General features: G+C 44.3%; 1 protein-coding gene and 1 pseudogene across 4 annotated transcripts; one reads left to right on the top strand and one right to left on the bottom strand.

Annotated features, from left to right (window-relative positions):
• Positions 1–13: 13 nt before the first annotated feature.
• LOC105485000 (PDZ domain containing 9) lies at positions 14–17,530 on the top strand. Of its 4 annotated transcripts, none has more exons than XM_011747144.2 (4): positions 14–158; positions 4,880–5,059; positions 12,579–12,768; positions 16,695–17,530. In XM_011747144.2, the coding sequence occupies exons 1-4, from the start codon at positions 128–130 to the stop codon at positions 17,086–17,088; spliced, it is 795 nt and encodes a 264-aa protein (XP_011745446.1). In that variant the 5' UTR covers positions 14–127; the 3' UTR covers positions 17,089–17,530. The 4 variants fall into 4 exon arrangements, with proteins under 4 accessions (XP_011745446.1, XP_011745447.1, XP_070940324.1 ...); XM_071084223.1 differs by lacking the exon at positions 4,880–5,059 and adding an exon at positions 6,069–6,130 and having other exon boundaries at positions 57–158; positions 16,695–17,116; XM_071084224.1 differs by lacking the exon at positions 14–158 and adding an exon at positions 6,069–6,130 and having other exon boundaries at positions 4,930–5,059; positions 16,695–17,116.
• Positions 2,043–3,069, bottom strand: LOC139359947 (islet cell autoantigen 1-like; annotated as a pseudogene).
• Positions 17,531–17,781: the final 251 nt, after the last annotated feature.

Below are 17,781 nucleotides of genomic sequence, written 5' to 3'. Positions count from 1 at the left end.
GCGCAGCGCCCCCTGGCGGCCATCCCGAGGGCGTTGCCCGCAGGCGAGGTTCGAAACTGTTGAGATTGGGACTGATTTCAGCCTCTGCTCCGGGAGGCTCTCCAGAGCTGCCTGACCTCCCAGAGCCATGCAGAAGGCCTCCCGCAAAAACAAAAAAGGTAACTGGGGAGAAGGAAGTGGGTGAAGAAGCCCTGGAGACCAAGCCTTCCTCAATTTTCCTCCTCTGTAAAATGGCAATGGTATACTGTTGGCCTGGGAGATAACCTGTCTCCATCATCATCATCATCATCATCATCATCATCATCATCATCATCATTTGAGAAGGAGTCTTGCTTTGTCCCCTAGGCTGGAGTGCAGTGGCACGATCTCGGCTCACAGGATTACAGGTCCCTGCCACCAGGCCCAGCTACTTTTTTATTTTTAGTAGAGATAGGGTTTTGCCATGTTGGCCAGGCTGGTCTCCAACTCTTGACCTCAAGTGATCTGCCCGCCTTGGGTCATCGTTATTTTTATCAAGGTATAATTTCCATGCAGTAAGATCCCCCCCTTTAAAAGCACAGCGGTATGAGTTTTGACAAGCTATACCCACGTTGAATCACCCCCTCCATCAAGATAGGGAACAGTTTCACCACTCCCTAAAATTACTTTGCAATGCCCAGTTGCAGCCAAACCCCACCCCACTGCAGCTCCTCACACCCCTATCTGTTTTTTACAGTGTTTTTTTTTTTTTTTCTTTTCCATGGAGAACATCATAAAAACGAAATCATATTGTAAGGATCCTTTACAAAATTATATCAATGTAAATAGGGACTTTGGCCCTTTCATTTTTATTAAAAGGGCACATAAATCTCAAAATAGCATACTGGTCACTGTATTTTATTTTTAGAGACAGGGTCTTGTTCTGTCACTCAGGCTGGAGTACAGTGGTATGCTCCTGGCTCACTGCAGCCTCCAACTCTTGGGGTCCAGCAATCCTCCTGCATCAGCCTCCCATAGCTGGGACTGTAGGCATGCACCATCACACTCAGCTAATTTTTTTTTTTTTTTTTTTCTGAGACAGAGTCTCGCTCTGTGACCCAGGCTGGCGTGCAGTGGCGTGATCTTGACTTACTGCAACCCCCGCCTTCCAGGCGGGTTCAAGTGATTCTTGTGCCTCAGCCTCCAGAGTAGCTGGGATTATAGGTGTGAGCCACCACACCTGGCTGATTTTTGTGTTTTCAGTAGCAACGGTGTTTCACCATGCTGGCCAGGCTGGTCTCGAACTCCTGACTTCAAGTGATTCACCCACCCTCAACCTCCGAAAGTGCTGGGATTACAGGTGTGAGCCACTACGCCGGCCTAAATAGAAGAGATGAGGTATCACTACGTTGCCCAGGCTCTAATCACTGTATACTTCTGCTAGCCCCCAGGTGGGCTTACCGAAGGCTGCAGATTCCTGCATTGAGCAGTTCTTGTTCTTTATGGCTTTTTTCCGAACAGCATCAGGATTTGATAATGACTCGAGGTTGGCGAAGAGGCTGAAGCAGGCAGGCAGGTGCCAGGCAGCCTTAGGCTTTTTCACTGCAGGGCTGTTGTCATTTGGACTGCTTGTCCTTGGGAAGGTTGACATTGCTGTCTGACTAGCCTTGTAGCAAGACCTGTAAGTCTTTCATATTTTAATGTGGTGCTTGGGGTCTGGCTCTCCCAGGACCACAGTGCTGCCTCCTCCACCTGGTTGTCCCCAAACACAGCGGCTCACTCTTTTTTTTTTTTTTTTGATATGGAGTCTCGCTCTGTTGCGCAGGCTGGAGTGCAGTGGTGTGATCTCGGCTCACTGCAAGCTCCACCCCCTGGGTTCACGCCATTCTTCTGCCTCAGCCTCCAGAGTAGCTGGGACTACAGGCACCTGCACCATGCCCGGCTAATTTTTTTGTATTTTTTAGTAGAGACGGGTTTCACTGTGCTAGCCAGGATGGTCTCGATCTCCTGACCTCGTGATCCGCCTGCCTTGGACTCCCAAAGTGTTGGGATTACAGGCGTGAGCCACCGCTCCCGGCCACCACTCACTCTTTTCTGAGCTCATCCTCTTCCAGGGAGGAAGCATTGAAGATCTCACTCAACAGCAGTAGGGTCATCTTTGTCAGTACCTTCGGGTTCCAGGGTCCCTGCCACTGGGCCCAAGCGAGCACCTTCCTCAGGTTTGATGGCTAATAGTTCATCCTGAGCATGTGCTCTGTGAAAAGCCTTTGTCTAAGGCACATCTTCAGTTTTTTCCTTGTAGCAGTTTCCATCCTCTAATGAAATTAATTGACTCAGCTCCTGCACTGCCACATCTGTGCTTTCCTGCTGGGTGAGCTTCTTTTCTTCTCAACTAGTTTTTTCAGAGGGTTGTGTAAGCGCTTTAAAGTAGTGACTTCATACAGCTGATAACCTGTGAAGCTCTCATGGATGGCTGCCATAGTGTGAGAAATCTTCTCCCCAAAATGAAGCGGAGTGGTCTGGTACGTTGCTAGCATGTGAGACAGGAGATTGCATGTATTAACTTGCTCCACGAAGATCCACATTCAACTTCACTTTGTCAGGTTTTTTTTTTTCTTTTCTTTTCTTTTTTGAGATGGAGTCTCCCTCTGTCACCCAGGCTTGTAGCTGGGATTACAGGCGCACACCAACATGCTCAGCTAATTTTTTTTTTTTTTTTTTTTTTGAGACAGAGTCTCACCCTGTCACCCAGGCTGGAGTAAAATGGTGCCATCTCAGCTCACTGCAACCTCTGCCTCCCGGGTTCAAGTGATTCTCGTGCCTCAGCCTCCCAAGTAGGTGGGATTACAGGCGCGTGCCACCACGCTTGGCTAATTTTTTGTATCTTTAGTAGAGACAGGTTTCACCATGTTGGCCAGGCTGGTCTCCAACTCCTGATCTCGTGATCTGCCCGCTTCAGCCTCCCAAAGTGCTGGGATTACTGGTGTGAGCTACTGCACCTGGCACAAAGTTATTTTAATTTTACAAAATGTACTGTGTGTTTCTTGCCTTCCTGAACTTCTGCATTTGCTTATAGAGGTCTGGATCAAAGTCCTGAGACACGTCCTTCATCTTTGAGTTAGGAGCCTTTTGAGTCCGGCTTCTTTTACTTAACCCTGCTGACTTTTAAAAGTGGGCTCCTGGTAGCTTACCTTATAAGCACATTGAATTTACAAGCTGAGATAGGAACCACTGGACTTTGCCCAAGATGTGACTTCTCTGTTTGCTCAGGAACCAGAGGCTCAGGTAGGGCATATCCTGCCCCCAACTGCACCCAGAACCCCAAAAGGTCTCTGAAGATGGTATCTCGTTTATATTATGCTATTTTATTTTCCCAAACAAAGAGCATCTGTGGTTTAGGGGAAAGTGAGGTTGGAGATGGGCAAGGACATTTGATTTAGAGGAAAGGGCCATGAACCCCTCCAGTTCCCTACAGCCAGAGGTAGGGAGCTGGGGGAGCCTTTCCCTCAGCAGTGGCCCTGAAAACACCACAGTCACATGGACTTGGCAAGCTTGTGTGTCACTTGTCCTTATGGAAAGGAGTTGTGTGTGAAATACTGGAAAAGTGTGCCAAAAACAGATCTCCCCAGGAGCTTCCTGTGTACCGAAAAGGAGTTTGCTAGCAGCTTCCTCTTGGGAAATTAACTTGTTGTTTTGAATGTCCTTTTAGTCCCTGAAATTTTTCTTGTGAGATTTGGTTCTGTAGAAAACATATTTCAACCCCTCCCATTACCCCTTGTCTCCAAGGCCTTCGGATTTTCCTCCCACGTGCTTTTTGGATCCATCTACTGCTCATTTCTGCTGTTACTGCCATGACATGCACCACGACCCTTTCATTTTCATTTCATTTCATCTCATCTAACCATGTCCAGCTTAATTCACTTCTGAGCTTTTTCACTAAGGAAGTCTGAGAAGCAGCCTCTGTCTGCTTGGTCCTCGCTCCTCCTGCCTCCCCCTCCTCTGACAGGGCCAGTTCCTTCCTTTCTCAGACCTTAACACAATGTGCTCCTGATCCACCTTTCTTTGCCTAAATATTTCCTATTGGTCCTTATGGCCTTAATTCAAATTTTAGCCCTGCTGGAAGCCTGACCTGCCATCCTCAGATGAGACTTTGGCCCTCTGTTACTCATTCTCAGAGCCTCCGTCCATTTCTTTTATAACATGAGTTTCAGTTTGTTATCTAACATATATTTACATGACTGATTGATATTTGTCCCCTCCACTAGGCTGTAAACTTCATGAGGACAAGAAACACATGTGGGCCAAGCATGGTGGCTCACACCTGTAATGCCAGCACTTTGGGAGGCTGAGGTGGGAGGATTGCTTGAGGCCAGAAGTTCAAGACTAGCCTGGCCAATATAGTGAGACCCTGTCTCTACAAAAACAATAAAAATTAGCCATGTATAGTAGCGTATGCCAGTAGTCCCAGCTACTTAGGAGGTTGAGGTGGGAGGAGCCCTTGAGCCCAGGAGATCGACGCTGCAGTAAGCCGTGATCATGCCACTGCACTCCAGCCTGGGCAATAGAGTGAGACCTTGTCTGTTAAAACCAAAAAACCCAACATATCTGTTTTGCTCACCATGGTAAACCCAGGGCCTAGCACACTGTCTGTATCAATAAATATTTGTTAAGTGAATAGATAACACTAACTAATATTAAGTACTCATAATATGCCAGACTCTGCAAAAGCCCTTTAATGCTCCCATTTAATTTTCAGAAGAGCTCTCCAAGGTGAACACTTTTTATCCTCATTTTACCAACAAGGAATCTGAGGAATAGGGATTAAATAACTGTCCCAGGGATCTGGCTTCAGAACCCCAGTGGGTATGGCCATGCTTCTGTCTTGGTGAAGGACTGAAATAAGTTCCCCTGTTTTGGTTAGAAAGAGGAGTCAGCATCAAGGTCAAAACATCTGTACACAACTTGAGCAAAACACAGCAGACCAAACTCACTGTGGGCAGGCTGGGATTAGGCCTCATCATCATCCAGCATGGACCCTACCTCCAGATCACCCACCTCATCAGGAAGGGGGCTGCAGCCAACGACGGGAAACTTCAGCCAGGTGACTGCCCTTTCACCATGCTTCCCAACCACCCATCCTGCCCATCTGCCTGAAGGGAGGCTCGGGTCACCAGGTTTCAGTGTAACTATAAGGATACGACGGGCATGCTGGCTCATGCCTGTAATCCCAGCACTTTGGGAGGCCGAGGCGGGGGATCACTTGAGGTCAGGAGTTTGCGACCACCCTGGCCAACATGGTAAAACTTTGTCTCTACTAAAAATACAAAAACTGGCCGGGAGTGGTGGCTCACGCCTGTAATCCCAGCACTTTGGGAGGCTGAGGTGGGTGGATCCTGAGGTCCGGAGTTCGAGACCAGCCTGGCAAGATGGTGAAACCCTGTCTCTATTAAAAATACAAAAATTAGCTGGGCGTGGTGGCACATGCCTGTAATCCCAGCTACTTGAGAGGCTGAGGTAGGAGAATCACTTGTACCCGGGAAGCGGAGGTTGCAGTGAGCTGAGATCGTGCCACTGCACTCCAGCCTGAGTGACAGAGACTCTGTCTTAAATAAATAAATAAATACAAATACAAAAATTAGTTGGGTCTGGTGGCGGGCGCCTGTAGTCCCAGCTACTCAGGAGGCTGAGGCAGGAGAATCTCTTGAACCCGGGAGGCAGAGGTTACAGTGAGCTGAGATCGCACATTGTACTCCAGCCTAAGGTGACAGAGTGAGACTCTGTCTCAAAAAAAAAAAAAAAAAAAAAAAAAGGATATGACAACATTAGTTGAGAACTTTCTATGGGCCAGCCAATGGCTATCACTTATATAACTATCACTTTTGGGCATATTAATTCATTTAATTCTGGCCAGGTACAGTGGCTCACACCTGTAATTCCAGCACTTTGGGAAGCCAAGGTGAGAGGATCAGGTGAGGCTAGGAGTTCAAGGCCAGCCTGAGCAACATAGTGAGATGCTGTCTATATTAGTCCGTTCTTGCACAGCTATAAAGAAAAACCTGAAACTGGGTAATTTGTAAGAAAAGAGGTTTAACTGGCTCATGGTTCTGCAGGAAGCACAGCTGGGGAGGCCTCAGGAAACTTACAATCATGGCGGAAGGTGAAGAGGAAGGAGGTACGTCTTACATGGTTGGAGCAGGAGGAAGAGAAAGCAGGGGGAGGTGCTACACGCATTTCAACAACCAGATCTCATGAGAACTCACTCGCTATCAAGAGAACAGCAAGGGGGAAATCTGCCCCCGTGATCCAACCGCCTCCCCACAGGTCCCTCCTCCAACACCCGGGACTACAGTTCAATATGAGATTTGGGCGGGGACACAAATCCAAACCATATCACCATTTCTACAACAAAACAAAAGTAGCCCGGCATGATGCGTGCCTGTAATCCTAGCTACTCGGGAAGCTGAGGTGGGAGGCTCACTTAAGCGCAGGAAGCCGAGGCTGCAGTGAGCTATGATTGTGCCACTGCACGCCAACCTGGGTAACAGAGTGAGACCCTATCTCTAAAAAAATAAGAAAATTAAATTTACTTAATGAGGGTGAGATTGAGCTCCTTGTCCAATTCACCTGTTTCTCCTACGTGGGGATTCAGGGACCATAGCTCCAGAGCTATGGTTCTCAGCATAAAGATATTTTCTTTTGTAGGCAGTATTAAGCATTGCTAACACTTAGCTGCATGATCTCATTTCACTCTCACAATCCCTGAGCTAGATTCTGCATGAAACCACCTTGCAGACAAGGAATCAGGTATTTAGTAACTCTCCCATGGTCACTCCGAGGAGCTGGGATTTGAACCTTCTCTGTCAGACTCCAGAGCCTAAGGGCTTTACCAATACTGCCCTGCTCCTTGTGTCTTTGGGTGAATTTTCTATGCTGTTCAAGAGGTGTTTTCTCAGTACCTGGCCTGGGCCTAGTGCTGTGCCCAGGAGCTGGGGAAGCAGAATGGGCTGGCGCAGTCGTGAGAAGGAAAAAACATATTGTGTTAGCTGTCCTGATTCAGGCCCAGGGTCTGACACTTTTTAGTTCTGTGACCCTGGGCAAAGCCACTTAACCTTTCAGGCCTCAGTCACCTCATCTTTGAATTGGGATAATCCTGTGTTTGTCAGAGGTTGTTAAGATTTGATGAAATAATGCGTGTTTGTTTGATAGATGGGGTATCATTCTGTCACCCATGCTGGAGTGCAGTGGCTTGATCATGGCTCATTGTGGCCTTAAACTCCTTGGCTCAAGTGATCCTCCTGCTTCAGCCTCCTGAGTAGCTGGGACTCAGGTGTGTACCACCATGCCCAGCTAATTTTATTTTTTATTTTTTTGTAGACATGGGCAGTGGAGGCGGTGGGTGGGTGGTGTCCCACTATGTTGTCCAGGCTGGTCTCAAACTCCTGGCCTCAAGGAATCCTCCCATGTGGCCTCCAAAAGTGCTGGGATTACAGGTGTGAGCCATTGAGCCCAGCCTGATGAAATAATTTTTATGAAAGTGCTTTTAAAACTGAAGTGCTATAGAAATATTGGAAATAATCTCTTAGGCTGTTCTTACAGATTCTCCAGACTTTTGAGTGTGTGTTTTAATAAAAAATGATGGCTGTATGGGGGTCCCAGTGGATTAAGCCACTGGTTTTCAACCCTGGTTACCTGTTAGAATCATCTGGGAAGTTTTTAAAACCAAGATGCCTGGTCCCTATCTCTCCACAGGTTTTTGATTCAATCGTTCTTGGACTGGGACAGGGCAGTTTATGTTTTAAAAGCTCCTCAGGTGGTTCTATTTGCAGCTAAGGGTTCCAAGCAATGGATTAAAGAAGAAAGCAGATATATAATGGTTTTATGAAACAGTTTGCTATACCTTAAAATCCAAAGCATTTTCCCCACTCATCACTACTTGGTGGTGGAGAACAAACGGCGACCGGTGGCGAGTTCTGGACTTACCAGAACAAAAGAACTCCAGGACAGGTCCCATGGGGTTTTCTGCTTCTCCTCAGCTTCTTCAAGGTCAGGTGACAGATGCTGGGTGATGATCCGGGTGCATACTCCAGGGTGCTAGAGTTTGACAGGAGTATGCTTTTAGGTGGGCAACAGAGAATCTCATGGCAGGGCTATAGTTAGTGGGCTCTTTGAGGTTAGAAGCAGTCTTGAATTTCATCTTTTAAGTCCAGGACTCACCTACTCTATTAGTGCATTCTCACACTGCTGTAAAGATACTGCCTGAGACTGGATAATTTATACATGAAGGAGGTTTAATTGACTCACAGTTCCGTATGGCTGGGGAGGCCTCAGGAAACTTACAATCATGGTGGAGGAGGAATCAGTCATTTTCTTCACAAGGCGGCAGAAGAGAGTGTGAGTATGTGAAGGAGGAGCTGCCAAACACTCATTCAACCATCAGATCTCATGAGAACTCACTATCATGAGAACAGCATGGGGGAAACCACCCCCATGATCCAATCACCTCCCTCCCTCCACACGTGGGGATTACAGGTCCTTCCCTCAAAATGTGGGGATTACAACTGGCAATGACATTTGGATGGGGACACAGAACCAAACCATATCATTCTGCCCCTCCATCGGCAAGCTGAAGAGCAGGGAAGCCAATAGTGGCTCAGTGCGAGTCCCAAAACCTCAAAAGTTGGGAAGCTGACAGTGTAGCCTCCAGTCTGTGGCTGAAGGCCTGAGAGCCCCTGGCAAACCACTGGTGTAAGTCCAAGAATCCAAAAGCCAAATAACTTGGAGTCTGATGTTCGAGGGCAGGAAGCATCCAGCACAGGAGAAAGATGAAGGCTGGAAGACTCAGCAAGTCTGCTCATTCTACCTTTTTCCACCTGCTTTTTCTAGCCACGCTGGTAGCTGATTGGATGGTGCCCACCCAGATTGAGGGTCGGGTCTGCCTCTCCAAGTCCATTGACTCAAATGTTAATCTTTTCTGGCAACACCTTCACAGACACACCCAGAAATAATACTTTGCATCCTTTGATCTAATCAAGTTGACAATATTAACCGTCACACCTAAAGTAGTGGCTCATTTGTTATGTCTTTGCTTAATAAATAAATAAATAATAAATGAATATATGTCCCAGGCATTGTGGGAGCTATTTCACCATCTATTATCTTTTTTTTACTCCAATTTTTAATTTTATTTGTATAAGAGACATGGTCTCACTGTCACACAGGCTGGAGTGCAGGAGTGCAGTAGTGCAATCATAGCTTACTACAGCCTCGAACCTCTAGGCTCAAGCAATCCTCCTGTCTCAGTCTCCCAAAGTGCTGGGATTACAGGCATAAGCCATCTCACCTGGCCCCACGTGTTATCTAAAGTTTGCAACACTTCTGAAATGTAGATAATGAAAATATATGAGGATTAGAGAGACGAAATAACTTGTTCATCTTAGTTACACAACTGAGTCTGTGTTCAGAGCTGGGATTTGAACCCATGTCTGCCTCGAAAGCCCATACCTTTCTAGCCAATTGCCTAACAACTAGAAATGAGATTTGAATACAGAGTAAGTCCAGAGCCCCCAATCTCTTTGTGACAAGCCTGCCAGTTCTCCTCAGCATCAGTCTAGGCTTTAAAGTCTGTAACTCAGTGGTTTTAGACAATGATGATGAGATTTTGGGAGACGATAATTGTAGAAACATGCTATTTCTTTGACCCCATTTCCTCCCAGCCCCATTATCTTTTATCTATGTGCTGAAATCTCTCTCCTTTGGTATTTCAGGATAGGGTTTCACTTTGATTTCCTAATTTATTTAGTGTTAGTTTATTCTGGTTAAACTCTAAGTTCCTTTTGGCCAGTATGGCCTTAACAGCTTCTGATATTCTAAGTCTTAATAAATTAATGTAGGCCGGGTGCGGTAGCACACACCTGGAATCTCAGCACTTTGAGAAGCTGAGGCAGGCAAATTGTTGGAGCTCAGGGGTTCGAGACCAGGCAGGGCAACATGACAAAACCCCATTTTAATAAAAAATACAAAAACTAGCCCAACATGGTGGGCACATGCGCTTGTAGTCTCAGCTCCTCTGGGGGCTGAGCAGGAGGGTTGCTTGAGGCCTGGAGGTCGAGGCTGCAGTGAGCTGTATTTGCATCCTCGCACTCCAGCCTGGGTGACAAAGTGAGACCCTGTCTCAAGAAAAAAAAAAAAAAGAAATTAATGTAGCTTCAACAGTAAATACAAGCCATAGACTGGCTACTGCCTAAGCATTTCCTGAAGGCCTAGTGTGTGCAGACACCCAGGTAGGCACTGGGGGTGTAGTAGTGAACCACACAGACAAGGTCCCTAGCCATGAGGAACTTAAGGAACTTCCAGCCTAGTTGGGAGAGATGAAAAAATAAAATATTTTTCAGTAGTGGCTTGGCTGCTGCAAAGTTGATTTAATGTAGGTAATCGAGACAAAGTTTATATAATGTCATCCTATAGCCCATTAAAACAGAAAAAAATGTGTAATGAGGTTGGTGTTCATAAATACCAAATTGGTGTTTCTGTATGAAGGGCAATGTTAATATCTATTGCTAGAGTAATCACATTCACATGCTGACATGTTTGGTTTACAGCCAGAACGGTCAGGAAATTAAGCTATTTATCTTCTGCCCTCTTGATAAAAGTCACCCTTTTACAACATAATTAAGCAGAATGCCAAGCCATAGCTTTCAGCTATAAACACTGCTTTTAACATTAGGAAAGTAAGCTCATCTGGGGAATTTTTTTTTTTTTGCCACTGTAATTAACCTCAGTAGGATGAGCATCTGTTTCGTATTGCTCAAGCTGCAGGTAGCCTTGTTTCATTCTGAAGTGAGCTTCAGATACATGGTTGATTGTATTACCCCCAGCTACTGCTTAAGACCAAAGGAGGTTTTTCTCCACCCTTCTAAGTATTCATTTTCTTGAATTCTGGGAAATTTGTTTCTGATAGGATCTAGAGCTATGGACATTTGTCCTTGGCATCCTTGGAGGCTTCTTTTGGGATCAGTGTAATTCCTGATTGAAGCCCAGTGCATGCATCAGAGAAGGCACTTCTTCTTGACCCTTTTCGCTCTTGAGGTTAGGCTTCAGCTGTCTTAGAATGAGGCTGATGAGGGTCCCCAGCAGGTCAGTAATAATAAGATCTGAAGACTTAAGATTTTGCCCAACGTGAATTGGTCCTTAAAAAGCAAATCCTTTGTATTCCTTTCTGAAGTCTTGCTGAATGCCGTTGTAGCAGAGTTCCTCATTGCAAAAAACAGAAAACACTTCTGTTAATGCACTGAATTTGGGATACTGAGTCTGATAGAATCGCCCAAAAGGCTGGAGAAGTAGGCTTGGAAAATGGTGAGAACCAAGAGTTGTGTGTAACTACCTCTGGCAACTAGAAGCTCCTGTCACTCTTCTGCGTCTCCTCCTCCAGGTTCAGTGACCCAGGTGGGAGTGTCAAGTGACTGGATCTCACTCACAGGTCCATGACCTACCTGCTGGAGATGGGAACATGGGGGAGGTTGGAGCAAGTGAATAATTGGTCTTTTTAGCTTCTTTCAATTTGGGGGTTTCGGGGGTTAGTGCTCAAGATGTAGTCCTCTTCCCACCTGCTGGGGACTCAGAAGCTGCATGGTTGACCATCTTGTTTCTTTCCTTGTCCTGCATTGCCCTAAGGTAGGGAAACCTAGCTGTCAAATCCCTTTAAACCAACATACTCACTGCATACACACCTTACAGTTAATTAAAGCATGCCTAATTGCCCAATGTTTTATACAGAATTATTTGCTCAATACTGCACAAGGGTAGAGAATTAAAATGAAAGGCTTTATGTTTAATGTGGTCTATTAACTGTAGAGGGCACTGGAAATTGCCAGGCAGGTATAATAGAAAGTAGGTCATTTATTCATCACTTAGTGTAAATGGTTTTTTCTTTCCTAGTAATAGCCATTCATTTTATTTGAAACTAATCTATTTTTAGAATCCTAAAGGCTGGTTCCGATTATAAATGTTTTTTAGCCTCTGTCACACCGAGAACTTCAGAAATGTCTCAGAAACATCATATAATGTCTACCATTATACTGCTATTAAGAAACATCTTCCATATACTCTTCATTATGCAAAGGACATTCATATCATGGAAATGAACATCTTTATTAAATAAAGGCTAGGCCAGGCGAGGTGGCTCACGCCTGACATCCCAGCAGTTTGGGAGGCCGAGGTGGACAGATCACCTGAGGTCAAGAGTTTGAGACCAGCCTGGCCAACATGGTGAAACCCCATCTCTACTTAAAAAAAAAAAAAAAAAAAAAAAAAATTAGCCAGGCATGGTGGCACGTGCCCATAATCCTAGCTACCTGGGAGGCTGAGGCAGGAGAATCACTTGAACTTGGGAGGCGGAGCTTGCAGTGAGCCGAGATCACACCACTACATTCTAGCTTGGGCGACAGTGAGACTTCATCTCAAAAAAAAAAAAAAAAAAAAAAAAAAGGCTGAAGCCTGGTTTTGGTTCAAAAAGAATCAACAGTATGAACACATAAAATGAAATACCTCACAATAAAGCCAGAAATCAATATGGTCCCTTTAAACCCCTAGTTTTACTGATATATAATTTTTTCCCTCTTCAGGTGATGTTCTGATTAGTGTTGGCTATGCCAATGTGTTAGGATATACTCTTCGAGAATTTTTACAGCTTTTGCAACATATCACCGTTGGAACAGTGCTACAAATCAAGGTTTACAGAGATTTTATTAACATTCCTGAAGAATGGCTAGAAATATATGATTTAATCCCGGAGGCCAAATTCCCAGTAACAAGGTAAATAGTTAATTTTAGGAACTCTTTGTTATAATACAGAATCCCAGGGCCTGTGAGGCACAGATGGTTTAATGTGACAATTATCAAATAAGGATAATGACAGGAGGACTGGTGACACTGTCAGAGTAATTTCCTGGGTTTCTGGTATTAGATCTGTAGGATCTAATATGAGAAAGCATGATAAAGTCAACTTGGAGTTAAAAAAACAAGTCATCAGTTGGGAATTTTGTCCCTGTGCCTACCTGCATGGTGCCTCTCCTTCCCGAGTCAGCCTTTAAAATGCTTCTTGTGGGCCGGGTGTTGTGGCTCATGCTTGTAATCCCAACACTTTGGGAGGCAGGCGGATCACGAGGTCAGGAGATCGAGACCATCCTGGCCAACATGGTGAAACCCCTTCTCTACTAAAATTACAACAATTAGCTGCATGTGGTGGCGAGCACCTGTAATCCCAGCTATTCAGGAGGCTAAGGCAGGAGAATCGCTTGAACCTGGGAGTCGGAAGTTGCAGCGAGCCGAGATCGTGCCACTGCACTCCAGCCTAGAGACAGAGCAAGACTCTGTCTAAAAAAAAAAAAAAAAGGCTTTTTGCAAATCCTATTTTCTTTTGCATATTCAATTTTTTTCTCTCCGGGTCCTTCCCAGTAACATCTCAGCCTTTTTAAACTTCTCTCATCTTGGCAAATCCTATCTTCAGTCCACTCTCCTCTCTCTACTCTCTCTAGCCACTGGAGTCTCTTGCATCCCCTCCCAACTTGCTAAAAGCTGTATTAGACACCTGTTTCCTTGAGAGACGCCACTTCCCAGACACTCCTCAACCCACTTCAGTCTAGGCTTTGCTTTCATCCCTCGGCTGAGTCCTTTTCCCAGGGCCACCCATAGCCTTCACACTTCTGATCCCACTACATTCTTCTGTCTTTATCTTGCTTGGTTTCTGAGCAGCCCTAGACACTTAACACTTGCCACCCACTCTCTTCTTGAAATAGCACTTCCCAGGCTTCTGTAACACCACACTCCCCTGATTTTCCTATTTTCCTATTACCTCTGGCCATTTCCTCTTGGTGTCCTTTCTCCTGGCCAATTTCATTGATGCCTATGGTTTCTCTGACTATCCACATGCTAATTACTTTCAAATTGTATTATCACCAAACTGTTTTTTTTTTTTTTCTTGGTTTTGCTCTTGTCGCCCAGGTTGGAGTGCAGTGGAGTGATCCTGGCTCACTGCAACCTCTGCCTCCCAGGTTCAAGTGATTCTCCTGCCTCAGCCTCCAGGGTAGCTGGGATTACAGGTGCACGCCACTACACCCAGCTAATTTTTGTATTTTTAGTAGAGATGAAGTTTTACCATGTTGGCCAAGCTGGTTTCATATTCCTGACCTCAGGTGATCTGCCTGCCTCGGTCTCCCTAAGTGCTGGGATTAGAGGCATGAGCAACCAAGTCTGGCCAGAATGATCTTTTTGTAATGCAAATTTGATCCTGGCATGTTCCTGCAAAAAATCTCAAGACTTTTTGTTCTTTGGATAAATGTCAAAATCCTCACATTGGCCTATAATGCTCTACGGGGTTCAGCTGGCCTCTGCATACCATTCCAACTTCAACTCATACTGCTTTCCCCATCCTTCTCTATCCCACTTTAGCTTCCAGCTCCCTGCCTTTTGTTGCTCTTTGCCTCAGGGTCTTTGCACTTGCTCTTCTCTGTCTGCAACATGCTCGTAACTTTGCTCTTCAGTAGTCACCCTTGAAGGCTCCAGTGTACCTTCTCCAAGGGGTCTTCCTAGAAACAGGTCCATCTGACATATGCCTTCACAGCTCGCTCCTTCACATTTATCCCAATTTTAATGTAATAATCTGTGTAATCAGTTGTTCACTGTGTTTCCCTGGGAGAATGTGAACTCCATGAAGGCAGGGACTGAGTCTGTCTTGTTTTGCTAAAATTGCCCTAGGACTTTCATGTGGTCAATGGTTCATTTGTTTTTAATTTTTAATTTTAAAAGTCTTATTTTTGAGACAGGGTCTCACTCTGTCCCTCAGGCTGTAGTGTAGTAGCATGATCACAACTCACAAATCCTACTCAGCGACTCCTACACTGGAGGGCACGACTCTAAAAGCATGGGCTCATCTTTTAGATGACAACATAACAACTATGTTCTAAGCATTTTCATTACATGGAGGAGTTTTGAGATCCAGAATATTAAATTCTAAGGATGGCAGACTGACCATTCAAAAGCAAAGAAAAGATAGAACAGCACAACTCAAGTATGAGGCGAAAACCCGCGAACTTAAATAACAATACCAAGCACCTGCTGACTCCCTTTCTTAATTAGGCAAAGTACTCATATCTACGGTATTTTAGTAACTTAGGTGTAACAGGGCAGGGAAAGAAGGGAAAGGAAAAAGCTGCTTTCACAAAGCTGGTATAACCTTTTCCAGGAGAAAATGGCACCGGGTATACACACTGGAGAAAATTCTCCATTTACCGCTCTGGGTAGGCTGAATGGTCTAGAAAGTTTGTTTCCAGCCAATCCTGACCTCTGCAGGGTTGTGGCTTTATTACCTAATGATAATTTACCTGTCCTTTTTGGTTACCTAACCATCAGAGTTGCCAAGGATTCACCCTGCAGTCTGGAAAAAAAAAAGTTATTAATACTTGGATTTTTAAAAAAAATTCATGTGCTGTTCAGGAAGACCTAAGTGTGTCTGAAGGCAAATTAGACAAAGAAAATCAGTATTTAAGACTAGTGGCTCTTAGTAAAAATTACTCATTATCAACTGTTTATTACTGGAAGAGATAAACTTTAGGAAAAGCCATTCAAATTCTTGGAAGCAAATACAACAGGCAGATCGCCAAGGTTATTAGTGATAACACCAGAAGTCTTAACAGGTTGGCAGGGAAGAAACCTATTTCCTTTTAGCAGGGCAGAATGTACCAGAGATTTGTAATCACAAAGATTTGGTTCTGCTGGGCAACAGCACCAGGATGAGGGAAAGCAGGTGACAGAGCACTCATTCTGGAAAGTTAAAGCAAGCACAGGTACTGTAGGCATTAGGAAAGTTCAGAGACCTGAAGGTACTAGCAGGCAAGCACCACCTAGTTTCAACAATCAAGAAAGCCAAAAACTGGAGAAAGTTAAAAACAACAACAAAAACCTGGCTGGGCACAGTGGCTCCTGCCTGTAATCCTAGCACTTTGGAGGCCAAGGTAAGGATTCTTTGAGGCCAGCAGTTTGAGACAGCCATGGGCAACATAGGGAGATCCTGTTTTTAGAAAACAAAACAAAACAAAACAAAAAAAAATTAAAAATTAGCCAGGTGTGGCAGCATACAGCATACACACCTGTAGTCTCAGCTCCTTGGGAAACAGAGGCCAGAGGGTCACTTGAGTCCAGGAGTTCAAGGTTGCAGTGAGCTGACTGTGCCACTGCACTGCAGCAAGGGTGACAGAGCAAGACCCTCTCTAAAAAAAAGACTTGAAGACTTACTAATGACTAGGATGTTGAAGATCCTTAAGGCCCACTATTTCCTGACTTCCTGACTCCTCTGGAAATCAGTAATATTGTGTTCCTGCCACGTGAGCCACAAGAACAGAGTTCTCAGGAGATGGTCAGGTTGAACCTGTCACTTTAGCTGCACTGAAATTAATCTACCCTTTAACACCTCCTAATATTCTGGTCAGTAGTCTAGTATAAGTCTGTGCAAAACTTTTTAAGGTATGGTAAAGTAATTTAAGGCAGAATTTGATTTCCATTTAGAAATGGAAAAAGATTTAAAGATAATTTTTAAAAGGGAAACATTTCAGTGACACAGAAAGGTAGTGCTAAAGCTAAATTGTATCTTCTATGAGTCAAAGCAAGTTATAAGGCATCTTGTTAGGGGACCATCAATGTTGAGACATGAAGAATCTATTTTATTCACTATTCTTTCATTTCAGCACACCAAAGAAAATGGAGCTGGCAAAAGATGAATCTTTCACAAGCAGTGATGATAATGAAAATGTAGATTTAGATAGAAGACTTCAATATTATAGATATCCGTGGTCAACTGCGCATCACCCTGCAAGGAGACCAATATCCATCTCCAGAGACTGGCATGGATATAAGAAGAAGAACCATACTATTAGTGTAGGAAAAGACATTGATTGTGACGTGATGATTCACAGAGATGATAAGAAAGAAGTGAAGGCGCCTTCTCCATACTGGATAATGGTGAAGCAAGACAATGAAACCTCTTCCTCCTCTACTTCCTCTACCTCAGATGCATTTTGGCTGGAAGATTGTGCCCAAGTTGAAGAGGGTAAAGCCCAACCGGTATCAAAGTTTGGTTAGCAAATCTGTGGTCATATGAGCATTTATCTTGCAGACACCCAAGTTTTGTGCCTCACCAGGCACAAGTTTGCTATACTTATCAAGGACTGTCTGTAGACTCACTAATTCTCTTCTCTTATGACTGCATTATTAAGCCTTTAGAGATGTTCTTCAATAGGATTATCTAAATACTTCCCTGGGTTCTTGCAGGCCTTGCAAATCTTATTTTCAGAATAAGACCCTTCTTTCTGAGAAGAATTTCTTTTCTTTTAGAAAATGCAGTCGAGAAATCCAGTATCAGAATGTCTGAACATAGTAGAGAATGTCACTTTATTAAACACCACACTTTTCTTTAAATATTTAGTTTCTCTCTTTTTTTTGGTAAACTTCAAGTACTATAATTAAAATAACTAAGAGACATATTCCTTGGCTAGTTTTTCACATTAGAATTCTTTGTTTTTCCCTTTTCAGCCCTTCTTTTACTGTAAATGTTGAATTGAGAGTTAATTACTTGGAAGAGACAGGATAGTAACAGATAAGGGAGAGACAGCAGATGAGTGAAAAACAGAACTCTGTCAGTGAAGATAACTCAGACATAAAAAAATGAATTAATGGGAATATAGGATATGATTGATAGGAAATTTATGTTTTTCGGAAATAATTTTATTGCAAAAAAGGCAAAACAGGGGTAAAAACCAGACCATTTAGCTATTG

Source organism: Macaca nemestrina, chromosome 18 (genome assembly GCF_043159975.1).
Source record: "Macaca nemestrina isolate mMacNem1 chromosome 18, mMacNem.hap1, whole genome shotgun sequence".
Classification (NCBI taxonomy): domain Eukaryota; kingdom Metazoa; phylum Chordata; class Mammalia; order Primates; family Cercopithecidae; genus Macaca; species Macaca nemestrina.
The sequence above is the reverse complement of the archived record's forward strand: the minus strand, read 5'-3'. Positions and strand labels throughout refer to the sequence as shown.